At 41.6% G+C, this 18,105-nt stretch overlaps 1 protein-coding gene across 1 annotated transcript; it reads right to left on the minus strand.

The window, feature by feature from the left end:
* Positions 1 to 768: 768 nt before the first annotated feature.
* dlx4b (distal-less homeobox 4b) lies at positions 769 to 4,462 on the minus strand. Its single transcript, XM_082545099.1, has 3 exons — positions 3,680 to 4,462; positions 2,605 to 2,798; positions 769 to 1,205 (listed from the first exon to the last, which is right to left on the minus strand). Exons 1-3 carry the CDS (start codon positions 3,999 to 4,001, stop codon positions 948 to 950), a joined length of 774 nt encoding a protein of 257 aa, XP_082401225.1. The 5' UTR covers positions 4,002 to 4,462; the 3' UTR covers positions 769 to 947.
* Between the last annotated feature and the right edge of the window lie 13,643 nt (positions 4,463 to 18,105).

Genomic DNA, 18,105 nt, shown 5'->3' on the forward strand with positions numbered 1-18,105 from the left:
ATTAAAGGTATTTTTAGCTGTAATACTGGCTTTCAGATAAAAGCATTTTAACAGCACGTGTCTTAGAGTTTTTATCCTGTGCAGAAATGTTACGTTAAAACTCAGCCACGGTGCGTAAAGGTGGCCACCCTCTCTTTTTTGTCTCAGCTGGAAACAACTGCTTTCCTGTAAGGCAACAGCCTTCCTTTCGATTTATATCGAACCCAGTCATACTCAAACGGTAAAACCAAAACAGCCTACGAAACCGAAAAAAGATACCAGGGCCGATATTTGCTTTTTGTCTAACAGAAATCAATCCTCAGGTGTTTTGACAATGGCTGTCGAAATTCAAGCAGGGTCGCAGGTTTTTGTGGATCGCAGTTCAGGAGTGTTGATGGACAAAAGACAGCTTTTATTCTCGCACGGCATTATCACAGGCCGAGCTGTGCAGTGCTCAGAAAGCTCTGAAGAGTTTAAGCTTGTGTTTGTCAGTGTCTCATAGCACCGGTTGTTATTAATCCAGGCTTCTTTAAGGAACCGGCAATTCCATCTTTCTTTTGAAATTACCTGAAAGTGAGGGGAAGATAAAGAAACCTAAGCAAAGACATTTAGTGACAATAAAGTGACAGCTGGTTAACTGCTGGCTAATAAAGCAGACGCACGGACACAGTATATTTGAAAAAAGTTATTTTATCCAGAATGTCTTTTAAACTGCACACACAAACCCACGTTTCACTGATGTCAGACCCTGCAACAAGAGCTTGCAGTGATATAACGCCCCCCCCCCCTTTTTTTTTTCTTTGATGCCTGAATAGTTCTTGTAGTGAGAATTTTAAAATTCAAAACACACACAGAATACAGTGAATATAAACAAGGTCTCCTAAACTCTCAGTTCTGAGAGGAGACCTCTGGAGGCACCAGCAAGTTCAGTGCAGCCCGATGGACTCAAGTGTCCAAAAACTGTCCACTCACATCATCTGAGGCCTGTGCATCGCGTCCTGATGATGAGGGTGATGATTCGGATACCAATGACCGAAAGTGTTCATGTAACTGCTCGGATGGACCGGGGCTCCTTTGTTCGCCATAGAGACCTCCCATAGCTGGGGCAATGCGGGCGAGCAGGGAGAGATGGAGCTGGTGCCGTGGAGATGTTCTCCCTCTGATCCGCTGCCATGCTTCATGATCTTTTTGTACTTGGAGCGCTTATTTTGAAACCATATTTTCACCTAAAGTGGGAGAACAAAAGAGAAAATGGGCATAATTGTCACTGCAGTTAACAATCAGCAGCAATATAAAAGAAATCTCATTGTCGTTTTCTTTTTATTAGCATATTTCCCCCGCATTAAACTCGGTGCTCTTTTCATCATAAACTACCCCGAAGGGAACACTGTGAGCAATAAAGAAAGTAAAACTCATAATAACTCATCTTTTGGGGTTGTTTTTGCAAGTCCCAGGCCTAATCTTGGCGCACAGTTAGCTATTCAGCCTTGCAGATGAGTGCCACTTGTTACCCATTAAAGCTAAGCCCTTTTATTGTTCGCTGTTTTATAAGTCCAGTGATGCATGAGTGTGACAGCAACAAGCCCGGACTGAAAGAATTGTGAAATAAAAGCGGCTCCAAACGCGCCGTGATAGGTCAGCGAAAATGTTTGTGGGTTCAGTTCATGGTGGCTATTTTTATACCCGAGAACAATGGTGTGAATATTCATTTTTTTAAAAAGAAAGCACCAAAGAGCCCGCTGGATATCTAGGCAACAACAACAGCACCAACAACCACACGAATGGCAGAACAACTGGGAGATAATTGTCGGGAGAAGTGTTCAGGGATTAAGAATAAAGTGCAGGAGGCGGCTGAGATGACAGGGTGGATTTCATAATATTGTTTATCTTCTATTTTAAAACTCTGACGACTTAATCGTTTAACTTTAGAACTCAACTGAAACAAAAAAAAGTGATCCAAAGGTCTCATTTTTGTCCCATCCGAGGGGGGTCAGTTGACACGTGCACCTGTTTGTCTTGGAAACGCGTGTAATTATTATAGTGCGTGTGCATGTGTGCTTGTGTGGCCTATAGGTACTAAAAGACTTACAACTACACCGTAAAAAAGTACGTAAAAACGAATAAATACAAGCATATCCCATTGTTAGGGGCTGGTTTAATACTCTATAATAAACTACTGAAAAACATCTGCCAACCACTGCTTTTGCATATATTTTTTCCTCCTTTTGGTAATTTTGTTCCTACTGCAGCCACTGATCACAAAAACTCTTCAAGGACCGCAAATGACAAAAGCGATACAGCCAGTAAATAAGGAATGCATTAAGGGATAGGGGTATGAAATTGCTGTGATCCTCGATAATGCTGCAAGTATTTCTTTTCAATCATATCCAACACTATCCTCTTTCACTAATACATATATTTTATTCAGTCTACCATGAGTCACACTGATTCAAAATTGTTGTATATAAATTATTAGTCTATACAAGGAGTGGAAATGTTGCAAGGGAGTCATTTTAACCATAACTATTTCTAGCTTTCACTACATCCTCCTAAATAATCTGTTTATTAGTTAATATAGTGCATAAACGATAGAGAGCCTCGCAAAGTGATGCGTTTAAGGCCTACCTGAGTTTGTGTGAGCCCCAGCTTTGCCGCAAGGTCTGCGCGCTCCGGTAAGGCCAGATACTGTGTCTGCTGGAAGCGCTGGTGCAGAGCCTGCAGCTGCAGACTGGAGTAGATGGTCCGAGGCTTGCGAATTTTCTTCCCTTTTCCATTTAGACGAATGTCTCTGCCTTCAATCACAGAGGACTTGTCGTGGTCTTGAAGATGAAACACAGAGCACAGAGTTTGAGCAGAACAAGACGTCCGATTTATGAGTTTTCATCATATCCGTCAAACCAAAGCGTAAAAGTCCCATTGGACAAGCTTTGAACGTGGTCTCTGAGCAAAACCTACAGTTGCAACCAACACGAAGACCAGAGGAGTAGTTCGGTTTTACAGCCTTAATGCATACAAATTGTAGTCTCCGGATACAACACAAAACGCCAGGGCCTGAAACGAATTACATTTGCGCATCAGATATTAATCTAATGCTCCCAAATTCTACCTTAATCTGGACGGAACATTTTAGTGCGAGCTTCACGTGGCAATGTTTACACTTCTAAGCTTTCTGGATCAGAAGGCCGTAATGCCAACAACACACGCAGCAAATGATCACACACACAAGGATGAAAGGACGGTTTTATTCCGACACCACTGGGTTAATGTGCATTAACAATAGGGGTACCTGTGGTAGGCCCAGACCATACTCAGAGAATATTATTAATATAATAATTAATATTTAATGCGACTGCATATCTTTCTTATATAACAAGGCAAAGAAAGAACACCCTACCGAGACTTAATCCTTTATTATTTCTGCATTAATAATAATAAAAATACCCCAATGTGAACGTACCTCCACTAAAATTATTTTTTTAGTAAATCTTTGCAATGAAAAAAAAAAAAAAAAAAATATATATATATATATATATATATATATATATATATATATATATATATATATATATATATAATCAACTCACTACACATCTAAACGCGCTTTCCCCCCCTCTCCCTTGCCATGTGCGCAAATAGACTTAAGGCATATCAGTTTATGGCCGTTAATGATATACAACAGTTCAGTGACTTTCTCACGTACCTGTGTGCTCTAATCTGCTGTGGGTCACACTGTTGCTGTTGCTGTGATTGCTGTGTTGGTAGGGCATGTAAGCGGACGGGGGATGAGTGTTCACCGTGCCGGGGTAGGCGTAGCCCAAAGAGCGGCCATAGGACGCGGTACCAGGAAAGGGGCTTTCGTGCTGGGAATGGCCAGCAGCTTGCAAGCCGTGAACCGGATAAACGTGAGAGAGTCCGGAGGAGTGCTGCTGGTGCGTCGAGTGTCCGTGTCCGAATTCTAGAAAGGCCGACTTGGAGGGATCTGAGCCATTCAGACTGTCAGGGATAAAACCCACAGACATCATTAGCTAATGCGCAAGTCCACAAACCGTCGCTCTGAAGAGGGTTTCATGAGTTCTGTCGGACAGCCTGGAAGAAATCCACGCGTAACTCCAACGCATCATCAGCGAGAAAAGAGCCCCCAGTGGTTACAAGTTGTGGGGTGCATGCTCATAACTGTCGGGGAGTCAAAAAAAAATCAAATAAAAGCGAAAGGATCCGTCTTTACATCACGAACAGAGCTCACACGGTTCTTCAAACACCTCCTGCCTGCAGAACCTCAAACTCACACTGGCTTCCATCTACGAGCGCTCTGATTGGTCTTCGGCAGCCAGCTGTCACTGAAGCTCCGCCATTAACTTCATTAACATATGATAGACCTATACAGGATGCAGCTCTGCAGCCCAGAGGCACCTCCTTCCATAGATTAGCAAATAAATATAATTACTATTTATTCCTTTCTCCATTAAGCAATATAAACAACAACTCCCAGGACAATAATCTCATTTTGAGAATTTGAAAAAGAGAGGAAAAACGAGCCAAACTAAATTTATTTGACTTTATTTACTGAATAATATGTGTTTGTGTGTTTCCATGTGCCCGACGCTCTTTTACAGAACGAATCGGACTCATTCGGGGGTGTAAGCAATTTAGTAACCAGCAGAAAAACATCATGCTAATTTTGCTCATTCTTATGTGGCGTTAATGATCACGATTAAGGTCGGGATTGTGAACGATGTTTTTTTCCAAAGCTCCAATGTTTTTCTTCTGGTTTTAATAATCGAAATTAAGGCAAACGAAGTTTCTAATAAATTCTTCCTGCATCAAATCTGCGACAAAAAGTTTAATTTCTAAATTTCAGCAGTGTACTCAACGACATTCCTGCACTGTGCTGCCAGAAAAAAAAAGAATAAAAAAAAATATAGTAGTTTACTGCGAATAACCCCTGAACTAACCCTAAAATCGTCGAGAGACATTTTCCAGTATTTGGAAATTCACTTCTTTGATATTGCAACAAACACTTAAAAAATCTTAATAAATGCAAGTACATATACAACTGCTTACAAAGCATGCTTTATTTATTTATTAAAGTGTAACAGGAAATGTTTTTGTTCATTTAATGCTCATTAAAATGTCATATTTTCATTATTTTAGCTTGTGTAATGCTTCTACAGTCAATTTAAACGCAGGGAAATGCGGGCAATAATACACAGAGATTCAGTGACACACATTTTTTTTAAAGTATGTGTCATTTATTAGTCTTAGAAGGTTCTGGCTACTGCAGATGTGTGAATGTGACAAATATTTCCAGACATATTTCCATACCCTGGAAACCAGAGGGAGAAATAGAAGACAAAGAATAACAAAGTCCGGTATTTATTTATTTTGTTCTGTGAAACTAAGGGAAAAAAAAGGTCAGCCCACACGTCACTCATATTGTCACCACACGATAAGGTTTATAAAACAAGGGAAACTTGCCAAAAGAGGGCAGAATTGCAACTGCGTGGTCAGCAAAATCTAGAAGGTGCTCGTGGATGCAGATGGAGAGACAACTGTGGCAAGAGGCCCAAAGTAGTAATAACTGTTTCTATATTTTCAGGCATGCCTGTTTCAGTCTGGAGCTGCAGTCTCAATCGACTACTACGAGAAAGCTACTGCGGCTACCGAGGCTTTTGCTTTCAATAAAACCACGTTTTACAACACAGTTTGATACAGATCTCAGATAAATCACATATAAGCTGCAGCGAAATTATAAACAGAGTGTTTGGTGGGTTGAGTGTGGTGCTGCGCTGCTGTCCAACCCCGTCATTTTGGTCATGTCCCTACCCTGCCTGAAACTACTGGGAATCCAGCGGCATTAAAGGGCCTGCTGGGGGCTGGACTGCTTCCCAAATCTCCCCACAGGCCTCAACCATGCAGCCAGCCAGAACAAAGCCACAAATTATTATCACAGTCAAATTTCAGTCACAATAAACGAAGAAGAAAAAAATCGGCAGTGAGGCCAGTTTCATATTGTGGGCGACACTGGCTTCACACATAAGAGTTGTAAATGGAAATGGTCTCTGGGAAATTCGAGGTGTTACGTCCATTGGCGTTTTACTGCAACATTATTGTGTTACTGCAGCGTGGAGATTGGAGTTGGAGGGAACTGATGTGACTTTTGGAACAGGTGTTGCTTTCACGGCTTAAAACACCATTGCGCACCGCACAACGCACGGCCTCAGTTTAATTCTTTGAAGGCATGGCCTGTATACAGACACAGCTCTGGTCTTAGGCACTTCCTGGATGTGTGTCAGAGCTAAGGGAAGGGAGGAAGCAAGGTGAGGAGGCTCTTTAAGGTTTGTAATTATGCCTGTATTACCGGTAAAGAACAAAGGCGGGCCCTGCAGTCATAGGGCAGGGATGGACGTTGCTCTATTAATACACGCACAGGGATGATGTTAGAAATAGTCACACTCCTGAATGCAGCCCAGACTTACTGGCGTCTTACTGTGCTGCACAATGCGCATGAGCGTCAAATCTGCAGAGGTGTGTTTGACATAGGTGTCTTAAACACACACAAGCACGCAAACCGATCGAGTTTGTCCATCTCTAATGCAGAGTGACAGTGTTCTTTGTGTACACACCAGAAAAAACACACACTCCCAGGCAACTCCCGCCACTGTGATCTTCCCCACTGTGGCACGTCTTGTTCTACAAGTAACCCTGTGCTGCTGGAGCTGAGCCGAGGCCCAGATACAGGATGACAGTCCATGACCCCCGCACACCCCGAGAAGTGGATGCAAGCATTTATTATCACAGGCTCAACTCAGCACATAATAGACCCGAATAAAGACCCACATGTCCAATTTAAGCGGCACAGCCTGATGGCTCTGAAGCCGAGGCGTGCTTTGACACAATTATCCAACTAGGAATGGATCAGAAACAACATCCCAGAATTTTCTTAAATTATTTTGTGAGATTGAGGAATATCTATGTCGCATATGTGCATGCTTTCGTATTTTAGGTGTTAAGATTGAAGAAAGCTTCCTAGTTTGCCGGTAAAAAATAAAAAAATAAAAAATAAGAATGTGTCCGAACGAGGCGGCTGTGTTTCATCTGTGCAGACAATAGGCCTGACATTTTTCTGACTGTTCTTTGCCCCAGGAAAAAAGAAAATAACGAAAGAAGTAGAGAAGAGAGAAGGTTCCAGAGTGGAGCTGAGGATGAACAGCCTTAATCTCACCTCCAGGCGAAGTCATCACACAGAAACACTCATATCTGCACCGGCCGGATCCTCATTCCTTAAGTGCCGTGCCTTTGCTGGCAGCCTGTGAGGGCCCACAGAGTTCAGCTGTGTCACATGATCAGCATCATTCCAGTGCCGGGTACACACAGATCTAATGTGTACTCACTGGTTCCTCTGACTAAAAATAAAACACCTGCTCATTGGATTATTTTTTTCATCACGCAATTTCCTCATGAAATTTGTTTTTGCCAGTCGAACCACAGAGAAGACGGACTGCGGTTTCATGTTTCCCCCACCGCTCATTAATTTAAATGTTATTTATAATTTCACAACAGAACAGCTCACCACTCACCACTTCAAGTTCATGATACTTTTTTTAATAATCTCCTCATTTTCGAATAATAAAACTAAGGTTTTTTTGTTTTAAATTCAAATACAAATATTTCTTTCCTCCTTAAATTCAACATGTTTTCGTTCGTAAATATATAATTTTCAATAAGTTTTGTTTAATAAGGTAGTTTTGTGAAAAAGTTCGTGTCTGCAGTCTAGCTATTATTATTTGCAATTTAATTAAATTAATTCTATTCTGTTTTCACATTTTATTTTATTTTTTTTTACTAAAAAAAGTTTTGGAGCCAATAAATAAATAAATAATTAAAGATGCCAGTGTGCTAGCAATCAATAAAATGGAAAAAGAAAAATGCTAATATGACTATTCAGCATCTTCAAATAATTAAAATGCAGGGAGAAACGATCTTTTTCTTGATGAATTCTTTGCGAAATATTCAGACTAAAATAGCCCAAGGTCCAAATATACATTATTATACCAGTTATAGTTCTTATGACGCATTTTTGTGCAATTACAAAATTTAAATTGTTTTTTAGATTTTAATCCGACCCATTTATTGAGCTATCTGTCAAAATTCGGCACCAAAATAAAGACGAAACGAGAAAAGGGGACACAGGACATAGAGAAAATGGGTAGATAGCCTGAATAGCTCAGAGGAAAAAGACACACGTACAATTAAATCTAAAAGCTAAAGTGACTCGAAGTGAATATTGTTGCGTGGGAAATGCCGGAATGTGCCTGGTTTTCCAATCTTAAGCACTAAATTCATCATTGGCATAATTGTTGCCAGACAGCAGATGACAGCAGCATCGCCCACTGCCGCTCACGGTTAAACTTAAACTTAAAACTGACTGGTTAAATACAGATGTCTAGGCAACTCTGTACAAAAAAGAAAGAAAAGAAAAAAGAAAAAGATATAAATAAAAATCCTTCAGGAAACCGTTAGCCGCAATATGCAGGATGAACCATTCTAGTGCAGCCTGAGCTTGATGGCACACGGGGGCATCTGATTTAAATGGCTTCATTTGCATTTGGCATATGGGTAAATTATGCATTGCTGATTTTTCTTTCTTTCTTCCAGCCTTCTTCTCTGGTTTAGTGGCGGCTCCAAATACCCAGTTGGTATTATTCTGACTGTGGGCGCACACCGTGACCAGTGCACGCACTTATCTCTCCATGAAAATGCCACTGTGTCAGCAGGCACTAACCTGTCCGCATGGATACAGTGAGAGCCCAGCTGATGGACAGGCAGTGGGAGTGTATAGAGGTACATCTCCAGGCCTGCTCCACATCTGGAACAAAGAAGCCAGTCTGGGTCTACCCTCGGTGTTTACAGCTCTGTTGTTTTTTCACACTCCTCGCAAAATCTTGCCCAAACACACATTCCAGACTCACCAGCTCAACATGGGGGAAAAAAAATGCTATATTTTTCCACTGTAAATCTTGCCCCCAGTACCAAGGGAGGCAGGCAGAACAACAAAAGCTTGAAGCTGGCATGGATCAGTGGAGGCGACAGGAGGGTGGCAGCGGCTCCAGAGAAAGAGAGAAAATCCTGCGTGGCTGGGTGGCTGACATGGCACATGAGTTTAACTGAGGTCAGAAACGGCTGATGGGATGGCATCACAGGCCTTTACAACATTTCTGAAGACACGTGATGCTAGATTCAAGCAGTATTTTTAATTAATATTATTTTTTATCAACACTGATTTTGACAGAGAACATCTTCAGGCCATAAATCTCCTTCTTAAACAATAAAAAGATTCACAGCACTCATTAAGTCACTACAAAGGCCCACAGGTTTAACAAGCTGCATATGTTTAGACAAGTAAGAAATTAAAATGTGCACAGCATCACAATAAAAAAAGCAAAACACCTTTTCTCTCAGTCCAGAGCAGATGAGGTGATGGGAGGTAGAAATGATAAAAACACTGGGCGATGATTTCCCTAGGGGGAATCACAGATGCATACCCGATCAACATACAATGACACAGGGCTCAGGGTTGCCAGGTTTAGACACTAGGTCCTGTTAAAGACCGGTTTACCAGGTCCAAGGATTATCCATCTGAAATTACCTGCCCCTCTGGTAACTTGAACTCCTTTTGTGGTCTGCAGGGCAACTGTGTGCAAGACAAGCATCGGTTTGAAATGCCAGAGGTGACGGGGATGACAAACCGTGGAGGATGGGACGCCTGTCTGAGCAGCAGAATGGATCACACGGGCAGCGGCTCCAGGTTGAGAGACACGGCTGTAACCTTTATCTCCCATCGACGAGGATCTTGTGAGAATTTCTGACAAGGAACATGTAAACTAAGTGTCAAAACAAGTTTCCAGTAAAGCAGAAACACCTACAGCAGATCGCCTATTATGTATGACTATCCTTTAATAAGGGAATTAATATTTGGCCCCATATAGATCTTTCACAGCCGTGAGGTCAAAGCCCTTTCTTTATACCTCTTCACTGGGAACAACTTGACTGGATCAAGTTTAGCTCCTGACAACAAGCCCTGGCTCTGTCAAGTGTTAAGTTCCATTGTGACCTACAACAAGACACAATGCCCCTGCAGCACCCTGCCTCTACTGGGCTGCCTATCAAATGACAACATCTCTCGGAGAAAAGCTTGGCAAATTGATATTAAGAAATGCACCTTGGAAGTATCATGTGCTCCTTTTTAAATTTAAAAAGAAAATAAAAGAAAAAAATCAGTACAGTGTACATATAAAATAGGAACAATGATGTGTACAGTACAGATTCTATCCTGTACCTTTACTGCTTTCATAGGAATTTAGAGGTTAAGGAGCAGGTGGGTGCTGCTAATCAAATGCACTTTATTAACTGATCATCAGCAAGTGTGAGCACCTTTATAAAAGCAGAGGCTTTGATAGTTCTGATCCCTCAAGAGCTACATGTCAGACTCTACAGGGCTCAGTTAGCGTGTTAGATGTTAAAGTTTGTGACGGTACGATTACAGAAAGACTTCCTCCAAAATTCCTCCACAGCAATGCGAGGGAGTCATAAAGTCATATGGAAAACAATGGCTTCAAGTTACCAAGTTATTGCTGCTAAAGGTGCTGCTACAAGCTAACGAATCATGGGGGGTACTTATTTTTTGCAAAAGGATGTCGAGTACAAACTTCTACCAATAAGGAAAAAAATGTTGGTCACATGACAAATATATTATGCCAAGGTGCCACTATGACAGAAACCAGTATAAGCTGGACAATGACAAATTCTCTTTCCTCCTGTTTAGGTTATTATGAAACAACAACTGTGATAAAGCTCAGAAACAAATCTATAATTATACAGCACAGCATGTAAGAATAATATCCTACATAAAGTATACAGAAATATATAAACATATAAATTATCCATACTTTTAATTCTGTTTTCAACTACCAGCTCCTGTGCCTGATTCTGTAGCTGCTAAATCCTTGACATGCATACAGACTACAACAGTGGGAGTGAACCAAAACAATAAATTTTGTTCCTGAAAACCAACAAAGTGAGTTTAAGAAGGTTATAAATCTTAACAGAGCTGAGAGCGACATCTGGAGATAATTCTCCGTAGGGTTGTCACAACAAGCAGGCAGCACCCTTCAGTTCAGTTCAGTAGTCCTGTGATGATCAAGTCTCAATATGAAGATATTGATTAAAGCAGATTTGACACTGATGATTTTCCTTGAGAATAAATTGATGAATGAAGAGGACTCTTTATGCTTTAAACTGTCATAAATAAATGAGCAGACTGTTCAACTAGAAAGCTATCCCAAGATTAAAGTTGCTCCCCTGACCTTGGTTTCATTGTGACATTTTGCTGCAGTACTTCAGGTGTTTAACCTTGTCACATTAAAGCGTTTGTAACTGCAGGGCTAGACGACTGGGGCCAGGATGGGGCCCGGTCTCAAAAAAAAAAAAAGGCCTGCGCTCCCAGATCATCAGATTGTCAGTGGCCGCCTAAAGCCTGCCAAGAAACATCAAAGCCTTCGAGACTGTCTCGTTTTATCTTTGAACCTCACCAAAACACGCCTTCTCCGCTCCCTCCCTCCCTGCATCCTTATACCACCGGTTTAATTTGATAATTAAAAAAAAAAGGGAAAAAAGTTCTAAAAAGGAGAACACAATCAAATCAAGTAGAAAGATAAACACAGAAATCCACTGAGGGTTTTGTTTGCGTGTAGTTTTTGTGTAGATGCCTGACATGTCATGCCATTCCTCTGTCACGGCAAGGAGACAGTCTCAGTCTGAGCAAGTCCGTCCTCACAGGGAGCAGCCTTCCATCAGCTCCTGGCTAAGAGTGATGGCTGTGAAAGAGCTACCTGAGGCAGAGATCAAAGACAGACAGGATACATACGCCCCAGCATTTAACTCTTTTCATCCCTCACCGATTCTCTGTGACTCATCGTGACCCTTCACCTGCCTGTCTGTTTGGGCTCTGTGTGACGAGCGGCAGTGGCATTGAAGTGATTATGAAATGTTGCTGTATTGGACAAAAACAAAGGGGAGACAGCATAAAGTTTGGAGAATGGAAATCTACTGTCTGATGCAGCTCTGACAGCCAGGACTGAAAGTAGCCTGGATGTGATTTTTGGCTTTTATTATGTGTTTTTACCGACTCGCCACAATAAGCGGGACCTTGGTTTCTCCACTTTCGGCTCACCTCGCAGTGGAGGCCAGTTTCGAGGGCTATTTGCATTCCAGCAGAGAGAGTGAGGACAATTAAGCCATTTCCCCTCCAATCTATCTCCCTCCAGCCAGCTATCCCAGCATCCCCTGGTAGATCAATGGGAAGTGCAGCTGCGAGGCCCATGTGTGCCAGGCTGTGAGACGAGGGAGGAGAAGATTGGGGTTAAAACCCTCCTGGCCCTCAGATTGGCTCCATACCTGAGTCAAAGCACCAGACAAATCCACAGCTGTTGCCGGGCAGAGGAGGGAAGCAAGAGGCTCTCACCGCATCTGTAAAAGCATTACACGCTTTCTGGCTTCGGTCCACTGTTTATTTTCTTAATGATATGAGTTCAAGCATCTGCATTTTGTATTTAGCATCTTGCAATTGAAAGGAGAGAGCTAATGTAGACACAGGTTAATTTCACCACCTGTTACACATAAAGGAAGCAGCCTCTGCTTCTATCACAGTACATCTTTGTGCCCCCCCCCTCCCTCTGGGCACTCAGACTGGCCACTCCAAAATCAATTAGCCAAATCACATATCACAAAAGTAGCTGAGCTCTGCTTTCAGTGGCCAGGCCCCTCAGGTGTCACGGAGTCAGCTTAAAGGGGCAGGCGACAAATCTTGGTTTAAGTTGTGTGGGATTAGACCAAACAAAGAGCCATAGATATCCAGCCGCACCTGTGCAACTTGCTGCTCAAGGACCGTTAACAGGGAGACGATTTGGTCCAAATGGTGGCTTGCTCAGAACTTAATCTCCCAGCTCTCGCGGGCAGTTGCAGGTATCTGTTTCCACTGCTCCCAGCAAAAGAGACTGTCCTGAACGCTGACAAAAAGAATTGCAGAGCCATCGTGCAACAGGGACTTCCATCAGTGCGGCCCACGCCGAGTCCAGGTGATCAATCATTTACATGTGTAATTAGGAACGGGTGTCAAAACAGAAACTGTACACTCACCTGGGGACCCTGTGTGCAGAAGGCTGACATCAGACTTGGCAAGTTATTGGGTAAACAGGGGCAGAGAAGAAGAAAAATGAGATGCCGCAGGTTTTTCTGACACTTTCAACTTCTTAGCACCCAAGGGGAAATCTCCTCTTTACCATATCAAGTTATGTAAGACCATGTAATTAAATAATACTGTGTTTAACTTTAGTAGTAGTGTAAGCGTATCCCTATATTTCTGAATTCAACTTGGCATACTTTTCCACATTTAGTTTTAAAGCTTTGATGTTTTATGATTCGCTTATATTATGTTTAGCTCACCTTGTTGGACAGGTGACCATATGCCACAAGGCTCAATACAGTAGACTGGGCCAGGGTCCTTTTCCTGCATGTCTTGCCCCACTCTGTCTCCCTGTCTGAAAAATCTTCACTGTTGGATCAAATAAAGGCAAAAAACACCCCCAAAATCCTGGGGAATAGGAATTTTTTGCAGATCAGAGAGAAACGCAAACATAACTGTCACCCTAATGAACAAGTCAAACTACTTCTGTTTTCCTCAAGTGGCTAAATGAGCTTCTAAGTGCCCAAGCAGCCATCCATTTGAACCCACAACAAGGGATTACACAGCAACAACAAACCTGTCTCAGTGTAAGCTGATAGTTTCAAGACATATGATAAAACAGTAAAGAATGCAAACTTCTTCCTGTACCATCACGTTTTAATGTTTTGTACAGGTCATCTTACACTATTTTTTTTTTTTCAAATATCCTGTCCTGAGATCAAAAGTGAAGCATAGTTCAAATCTTATGTAATCGCGTTCCAGAAATATAAAACTCGCTTAACTGAAACAATCTAACAGGAATTCGCATAAAAATGATGGTGACATTTTCCCACGCTCGGTGGGCGTGTTTGTAGCTGGACCAAAAAATGCTGAAATACCAATGCCCAATAATCCACCCATCACCTGAGGGGGATAGGTGTGGTGCTGCAGGGCTGAGGAGATATGTGCAGGCTGCCGTGACTTACGTGGACTCGCCCAGCCACCACCTCACTACCTGGGGGGGTTTCAGGAGCCTATCTGGGGGCCTAAGTTTAAGGTTTCCCAGTGCAGAGTGGTTCAGCTTTGAAGAGGCAGGTTCAGTAATGAATTAGAGTATTGTCTACGTGGAGGGAGAAGCCTCTGGGTGGGACATCAGATCAAAGGAGGTCTTACTTTATTACTGACTGTGTGAGTTCAGGTATGCAACTGGACAGCACAGAGGGCAGACATGCTGACCCTTAAAAAGGACCGCAAGCACCCTGACGTAAATGTTTAGGATAAAAGATTGTTATTGCAGCCCAAGTGAAATGCAGAGATTAAAGTAGGAATACTATAATAACAGTATAATGGCACCAAGTGACCATTATTATATTTTAAAGCTTACATTTTATGCAGAACTGTAAGTCGACGTCTAGTGAAGAAGATTTCACTGGTTAAATCGTTTTTTTATAGTCAGGAAAGAGTCACCGGATTTGTTCTCGTGGTATGTTGTGTGCTGCAAGGTCTGTAGCTGAGACTGTGAAACAGGTTCTTTCTCTCAGGCATATGATGACTTCTTGTCTTAGCATCGTAGGGCCACTCAGCCTTTACAGTGGAATGCTATGACCTCTCCTCTCAGGTGACTCCACATTGTCCTGGGGCTTGATCAGCCTCTCGCCGGGTCATTCTCCCATGACACTCTCCTTAGTGTGGAGAGGGAACAACACACCTTTGCTTTGAAGTCAAAAGTGGTCAGGTTTAGGGGATAGGGCAATGATGCGAGAGACAAAAGCACCTGGAAGTAGCGTAACTAAACAGGAATGCAGCTTAGATATTACATGAGCGGGTGCCATCAATAAATCTAAACTATTTTTAAAAAGTAGTACACTAAAAGAAATTAGACTGTTTAAATCAATGTTAATGTTAATGTTAATGTTAATGTTACACAAAAATGATTAACAGTCAAAAGGCATAAATGAGCTTATTACTAAATAGGCAAAAGCTCTTGATTGGTTAAAAACGTAGACAGCGCGATGGTCATTTGTATGTGTCTCTAATGAGAGAGCCTACAGTGATCAACAAGTGCATAATTTCCAGCAAAGGTAAAGCATATTTCATATTTCATATTATGCCATCTCTGAAGCAGCAGTACATGTAAAGGTCTTTATAAGATGATGGAGCACTCTTAGAAGAAATATATTAACAATAACCTAAAAATAAATGCACTGTCGCACTTGTAACACATTTTAACACACATTTAACAGAATTTATGTGTAATTATGTGTCAATCCTACTTTTAATTAAATCAAATTGTGTATTAATTGCTGTATAATAAGAATATAAGCAGAATAAAAACGGAATCAGTCCTTGCCATTTTTATTTGGGGCAACATGTGTACTACATTTAGAAAGAGATTGACCCTAATTTAGTTAATCTTTTACTTCTCAAGTGGATATGGAACAACCAATTAGGGACCTTGTAGGCCTACTATAAGCACACAAATCATTTTCATAATTTAAGGTTCTAGAAAAAGTTACTAAAAAAACCACATAAATCATTTTATTATATCAGTTTCATTGCAACAATGTGAGCTTTGATTATTGCAGTACTGGAATGATCATCATGCATTGTTGTATGATGCAACTGTGTTTCACTAAAATGATCCCACACCCTTAAAACAAAAAAAAAAAACAAAGAACCGAAACATGGAGAAAACCAAACACGTGATTGCTGTTGTGGACTTTGCTTTATTTTTCTTATTCAGCTAACAGTATTCCTGTGGGACTAACAATAAAATTCTAGCTTCAATAGCCTCAGCAAACACAGAAATTCTCACAGTCTTTAAAAATTAACATACAAATTTGCCTTTACAACTTTCAGCTGTGTCCCCTTCATTTTCAGCTAGTGTGTTTTCAGTGCCCCTCCAAAGCCCATATAAATGAGAGCCTCAATCAAGAAGAATGTCTGGTATTAAAAATCTTTGCCAAACCAAATATTTCATTGTTAACTGCACAGGGCTTACTGTAACTCAAGTAAATAAAAACAGTAAAAAGTTCAGAAGCTCAAAAATCTATTGAATTATGTTGCCTTAATATTTTTGGTTTTCTGTCCATCCATCCATCTAGTTTATCCATCCTTATTTTTTTGCCTTTGTTTTATATGTTGCTCACTTATGTCAGTCTCCATTGGTTGACAGAAGTCAAACCCAACAGCTAAATGAGACTACAGTCCTAAATTGGCTGAGGCATGAGCATACTTAGTCATCTGTCAGCAAATAAGAGTTTAATAAATGTCATCCATTAACTGCAAAAATATACGTACTGAGGATGAGCCCCGATGACGAGTGCTGACACCGTGCCTGATATTTATTTGTGTAAGTTATAGTTAATGGTTGTGAATATAAAAAAAAACAAAAAACACACACACAAAACAAGTTCGTCTGCGTTCGAATCTTGAGCTGAATTGGATCAGATCATTACAGCTCTGGTCAAGCATCCATCATCACCCACAAATGAAGAACATAGTCTTTCCATGTGGTGGATTGCTTTCCTGTGGGAACAGTTGCTCTCTGGTTGCCCATTCCTCCCTTCTGTTTCCCACCAGCTGGGACTGCTGCTCAGCCACCCAGCCATAATGTCATAATTGTCCTGTTTCTCTGCTCCTCTTCAGCAAGCCTGAAACAATGGACGACAGCTTAGGCTCAGTGAGAATAGGGCCCGTGGCATACTGGGTGGGTCTCCGATTATTCCCCACACCTGCTGCTCTCACCTGGGCACTGTGAAGATCTCATTCAAGGAGTAGAAAAGCAGCCTGGTGCTTCAAGTGAAAGTTGTAATAATCACTAACTGGACAAATAGTATCTGACTAAAGGAATATGTCAACTCTTTTCAGTTTGGGCTAATGCATGAATGACATCTTAGTGACCAGACAGGGAATTTACTGTAAAACAACTCCAAAGCAGCTAAAAATGAAATCATCCTTCAGTGGAGTTCCCCAGGCCTGATGACTAACCTAGAGGGAGCTTGTGTTTAAGTCAGCGGAGGAAATTATTGCTGGGGAGGTGTTTTAATTGATTTTTGGCCACAGAACCACAAAACAATTACTGATCACTGATTTATGTTTTGCCAGCCACGACAAACAAGGGGTTTCAATAAAGCAGCAGGAAGGGGCACACTAAAGCTGTACACAGGGGATCAAAGTCACACTGGAAAACTATAATTGCAAGAATATTTAATTCAAAGCTATGATTAGATTTTTTTTTTTTGACATTAATTTTATATATCTGGCCCGGTGGCACCAGTGTCCGGCAGCCTCGCCTCTGTCAGTGTACCCCAGGGTGGCTGTGGCTACAATGTAGCTTGCCATCACCAGTGTGTGAATGTGTGTGTGAATGGGTGCATGACTGGTTGTGTAAAGCGCTTTGGGGTCCTTAGGTACTAGTAAAGCGCTATACGAATACAGGCCATTTACCATTTTACCATATCTAACAGCGAGCATAAAAGTTTCACTACAATGACACAATGAGCCAAACATGTCTCTACATGTTTTTGAATATAAAAACATCATCCCTTGTGGATCATCTGGCTAAAAGACAAGTGCACATACAAAATGGGACACAAAGGACCAGGGAACAGGTGTCCTGGATGTACTGTATGCAGCTTCATCAGGTAAATGAAACCACAATACCATCTGCCTCAATCCTCTATCCCCCTCTTGCAGGATAGATGTGCCGAGAGAAATAACCCTTACCATGTACGCACAACTGCGGAACATTTCAGCATTTTTTTCCCCAAGATTTCCTTATAAGCTCATTTGTGGTAGACGTGATTGGCGTCGGCAGTGATGTACTTCCCGTTGGTTTGTCCCTCCGTCTAGCCTGTGGAGAGATCCTATGATAAAGATTTTAAATGGGGCCTGTTTCTCACCAG

The sequence above is a fragment of the Aulonocara stuartgranti genome, assembly GCF_965226115.1.
Source record: "Aulonocara stuartgranti genome assembly, chromosome: 8".
Classification (NCBI taxonomy): domain Eukaryota; kingdom Metazoa; phylum Chordata; class Actinopteri; order Cichliformes; family Cichlidae; genus Aulonocara; species Aulonocara stuartgranti.